Consider the following 5,145-nt stretch of genomic DNA (forward strand, 5'->3'; position numbering starts at 1 on the left):
TCTACGAGGCTATGGCCTAATTAAGTTGCTTGCAACCTTCACCCAAGCCCAAGGGGCAAGCTAGCTAGGTCCTTTAACCTTTAACCCTTTTTTATCTTTTGACGAAACTGGTTTCTCCTCACAGTGGGACAAGTGGAATACATTCTCACCTCATTTTGCAGTACGACGGAGATATGCTGACCGCTCGACGGACGGGCGGCCAAGGATGAAAGTTGCAGCACTAGCGTCCGTCCGGCGATTGATACCTTGTGTCTGTATTTTATTACTACTATTACTGGACTGTACGTAGTCGTCGCCGAACGAATAAAGCGAGCAGTTCTCCTGACCGGGTAGAGAATAGTGACATGGCCCGAGTGGTTAGGTCATGCTGTCATGGTGCGTGTGACGTACTCAGAATGTGACTCCACGGTCAGCAGACCAAACTGAAAGGATCGTGCTACAATCTTCTTTGTTTTTAGAGAGATCGTGGTACAGTACAATATTTAGAGGTTAGACTATGAGGTTTGATCTTTCTCGCGTGATTAGACATGCAAATTTCTACTCCTGTTTACTCATAGTGTCTAGGGATCGACCCATCAATCAACAAATATAAAGGGAAAACATGACTGCACTCCACCTTCTTGTCCTACAGAAAACAGGGTGAGAACATGGTACTCCTAGCAGTCTTTTTTGACTCTGATTTACCGCGCTGCGCTTTTCACACTGCAAATTAACTGTACAGTTTCCTTAACTTGCAGACAGAGCATTTATTTTTTTTTGGTGACAAAACACTGCACCGATTCCAGTCTTGCGCCGAGTATTGGTCAATTACTCATCAGAAAAATAAATTATTACTGTGGAAAGAGAAGGAAAACGCGTAAATGATTCCTTGAGGACGCAGACACCAATCTCAGACCTGGCAGTAGCTAGCAGGGCTGTGGTTAAAGCCGTCCAAATGAAGCAAGCACACATTATATAGAAATGATATGGACATACCAATAAATAAAGATGACCACCAAACTTGTCTTCGTCAATGTATTTTCGTGTTCTGTATTTTTCAGGGTATTGTTTTAGGTCGCTGTCGACTATTCAGAAAGATTGGACCGCAGATTAACTTGCATATAGCATTGAGCCTCCGGATAAAAACTACTGCCCCGCAGCTTATAACATGTATCCAAGAGAGTATTACAATTTTTTTAAATATATATTTAATATTAAAAAAACTCCTACTAACTCAGTCTCAAAAGAGAAGGAAAATTCAGAAATCACACAAGCCTAGAGAAAATCGTTCAAGTTAAGCAGGCACCAATAATGAAGCAATGGTACAGCAGTAACCCTTCCATGTGCACGTACGTCTCTGAAGAAATTGAAGTAAGTAGTCGTACTAGGGTACTGGTAGTAGCAGTGTTGGTTTAAACATACCGAATTACCACTGGTAAGGTAACTAACAAATGATGACGGTGATCAGTTTGCTAAAAAGCACCGGCCGCCGGGCGGCAGGTGGTGGTACAGAGGGGAGAGTGTCGCCGCCGGCCAGCGCGCGCGCGCGTCCGTCCGTGCGGGGGCGCGCCCAGGCCAGGGGTCCTCGTCGTCCGTGCGGGTTGCGGCTCTACTCTAGGCTTGCACCTCCGGCTCCGGCTCGGCGTTGAGGTCCAGGCCGCGGGGGACGGGCCGCCGCGGCGGGGACGCGTTCTCGGCCACGCGCTCGTCGGCGGGCAGCAGCTGCTCCTGCTGCGAAGGAGCAGGCGGCGGTGTCGGGGCGGGCGGCGCGAAGTCCTCCCAGGAGAAGCTGGGGCACCAGGCCGGCGCGCGCGGGGCCGGGGCGGCGCGGGCCGTGGCCGCGGCGACCCCGCCGGAGACGAGCCGGCGCGAGGCGTCGCGCATGCGGCGCAGGATGGCGTAGAACTCCTCGACCTCGGCGTCCGACACGTCGTCCACGCTGACGGGGGCCGGCGCGGCGGCGGCGGGGGAGGAGCGCTTGCGCTTGGCGGTGGCGCTCGGCGCGTCCATGGTCACCACCGCGAGCGCGCGGGGCAGGCAGTCGTTGCGCGCTTGCGCGTGTGTTTCTTTGCTTGGTGGGTGAGCGGTGGGTGCTTCCGCGGCTGGTCTGGACGAGTGCCTCGGAAGAAAAGAAGCCCCGGAAGCCGACGCTTATATGATCCCCAGAAAGAATGGCCACCGGCCGGAAAACCATTGAGAGAGCTAGAAAAAGGCGCTGCCTTTTTTTCAAGACGGGACGGCGACCGACTCCACCACCCATCCTGCTCACGAGACCTGTCCCTTGTACCGTTGTACGTACGTACGTACGTGCTGCAGGTGTGAAGCGCCGCGACCCAGCGAGAACTGCCTGGCACTGACACGGCTCATTGCCATTGCCATTGCCGCTCGATTTGTTTGAAGGTGTTGAACTTTCAAAGATATGCCCGAAACATCAGCCGGTCGATTCGGATGCGCTGGGAATTGTCAGTCTTGTCATGGTGTAGTGGGGTGGTACGCCAACGGCATAGCTGGGCCTTGGCAGAACTTCATGGTCGGGTCGACAACACACGCTTGTTCCTCGTGCCCACCAGTGGTTCCCGACGAATGGCTCTCCAACTTCGTCATGGTGCCTACGTGTGCACACTCGTCTGCAGTTTCGCCATGAGAAGCAACCCACGCGTGCGCATCTTAATCATACACACGACACGAGCAGTCGTTCCAAAGAAAAGAAAAGAAAAGATAGGAGTACGCGGCACTCTTCAGACACCGTAAAATACATAAAAAAAATCAAACCTAGGTTTACTCTTTACTCTTTACACTTGTAATATTAAAACGAACAGTAAAATAAAATAGTAAAAATAATGAATTTTATATATGTGCGAATTTCTGTGAAAAAACCTTCCTAATGTTCTGAAAATAATAATGCTCCACATACCTTCAAAATATTATTTTTGGAGCATCACTTTTGTTCCTTTCCCGGAGCATTTAGGAACGTTTTTTCTTCATAAAAAATTGTGCGTATATAGACAATTTGCCAATGTTTATTAAAAAATAGATTTACTTATTTACTTTCACCTCTTGTTTGATTTTTACTGTTCATGAGGGAGCATTTGAGCTCGCGAGTAGAAACTATGTGTGACAGTGTCCCGGCTGGGGGTCTCTCACCACGTCGTCTCTCGGTTTGGTAGGCCGGGATGAGGAGCCCAATGTCGGTTCACCGGTGAGCCACTTCGAAACGGCCCATGACATATCAAAGGAAGGTTTTCGAAGACTTGTCGTATACTTCAAGATATTTGAAGCCGTCTACAACTCGTTCTTTTTGTACATAGCTGACTCGGAAGTAACCCTAGCCCTCCTTGGTTATCTATATAAACCGAGGGGTAGGGCTCACAGAGGACACACAACAATCTCAGGGTAGATCGATTGTACTTTCTACTCCAGTAAAAACAATAAAATACAAGCATAATGTGGGGTTTTATCTCTCCAGAGAGCTCGAACCTGAATAAAAACTCATGTCCTTGTTATCATCGTCCCAATGCCCTTAGTTCGGGACCTCCGACCCGTGATCTGCCGGATTTAACTACGTCATTGTGTCCCTTTACCGGGCCCTATAACACTGAGGCCCAACGATGATCATCTTAATTTCTTTTTATGGATGCTCAGGTCATCTCCCAATTTCTTATGTAATGCACTCATGGCAGTATGATAATCAATAATGCAACCAATTGATGGATTTTTTTTGTGGGAAAAACTTTTGATCTATTTATCGAACATCATGTTAGTACAACATGTTGCCCGCTTCAGCCATGTCAACCCGAATGTACTGCTCGTCGTGCCCGTGTCATTTTAGATGCCGCCACAACATCCCAGCTACCACCCATGCACGTCGTCACAACTCTGGCGGGAGCCGGACCGGGAGGTGCTCATCTTGCTTTATCTTGATAATGTGCCGATGCCAGTTTACTCTCGGTAAAAAAGAAGCTAGGGTTACTCTTTACCATATTAGATTAGGAACAAGGTGCGAATAAGTGTAGCTTAAATGCTTAGGTTCCCTATGATGGAGTCAGTCCATCTGGATTCTAGTTATGGATTTTTCCCAGGTGCTCGCATTTTCTTCAACTTATTTCAATATTTCTGGTTATGATTGTTCAGTTGCAGATGGCATTTCCGTCGATTACGAGACGATCATGGTGACTTTGTCAATCTCACGACATACCAACTCAGTTATTCAAAAGTGATCATAGGGATATAATGTGTCTGCGCACACGTGTACATAGAGAGGTGAACGTATGTGTGTCTATGATTTTTTTTTTACAAAAGGAGGATCATCTCCGTCCTCTGAATCAATGTGATGTGTATGTGCGAGTGTCTATGTTTGTATTGTGATTTTCAAAAAATATAAACGGGCAGAACCTTTCACCTTTGCGACATGTTTACAAGTCCAGCAACACGTCCTTGGCGCGTGAATCTTCATCATCATGGATGACATGGAAAGATTAAGAAAATCTAAAAGAAAAAGGGACATCTAACGAATGATTCGAGCTATCTTGGTGATTAATAAAATCACGACACCATGGAGAAGAGACCGAAAATGTGAAACGAACGCTGCCGACAAGATGCCGCTGGTCGGGAGAGATGGAAAGGGACTTCTCTTCTTCGAGATGACGTGTCGGTGACCCACTCCACCACCCATCCTGCTCGCAAGAGTAGCTATAGTAGTACATTTGTACTGGTGTAGGTGCACTGACCACTATAGGTGTAAACCACCGCGACCAACTGAAATTGCGTGGCGATTGGTACCTTGTACGGCGATTGATCATCGGCTCGGGTTGGTCTGCCTCACAATGGGGGAAAGGGTCAGGCCAGCGGGGGCTCAGCCCACTGCTCACTGCTGTTCCTTTGCTAGATGTTGAATGTTCAAAGATGCCGCAACAGTGCAAGGCAACGTGCGTCGTGATGGGTCTCAGGGCATCTCCAACGGCCATTCGTCCGTGGGCACATTCGGACACATTTGGACGCGGACGCAACGCAGACATAAATGCAGAAGCCGGACATTCAACTATGATAATTTGATAAGCGAATAAATGTGCACGTGGATGTAATCTTTACAACTAATACGTGAGTTGCACGTTCATAAGTTTTTATATGCGCCTAATTATAAAACATTTCGGTCCGGCGGTACTCGCA

The 5,145-nt window shown here is 48.2% G+C and overlaps 1 protein-coding gene across 1 annotated transcript; it reads right to left on the reverse strand.

The window, feature by feature from the left end:
- Window positions 1–1,255: 1,255 nt before the first annotated feature.
- On the reverse strand, window positions 1,256–2,155 carry LOC125547707 (protein NEGATIVE REGULATOR OF RESISTANCE-like). The gene has a single exon (XM_048711508.1). It carries the CDS (start codon window positions 1,987–1,989, stop codon window positions 1,594–1,596), a length of 396 nt encoding a protein of 131 aa, XP_048567465.1. The 5' UTR covers window positions 1,990–2,155; the 3' UTR covers window positions 1,256–1,593.
- Between the last annotated feature and the right edge of the window lie 2,990 nt (window positions 2,156–5,145).

This window comes from Triticum urartu, chromosome 3 (assembly GCF_003073215.2).
Source record: "Triticum urartu cultivar G1812 chromosome 3, Tu2.1, whole genome shotgun sequence".
NCBI classification, from domain to species: Eukaryota; Viridiplantae; Streptophyta; class Magnoliopsida; order Poales; family Poaceae; genus Triticum; species Triticum urartu.

Excerpts from the sequence above, each read along its gene's own strand:
- LOC125547707 (XM_048711508.1), bottom strand. The coding sequence starts at position 1,989 with ATGGACGCGCCGAGCGCCACCGCCAAGCGCAAGCGCTCCTCCCCCGCC.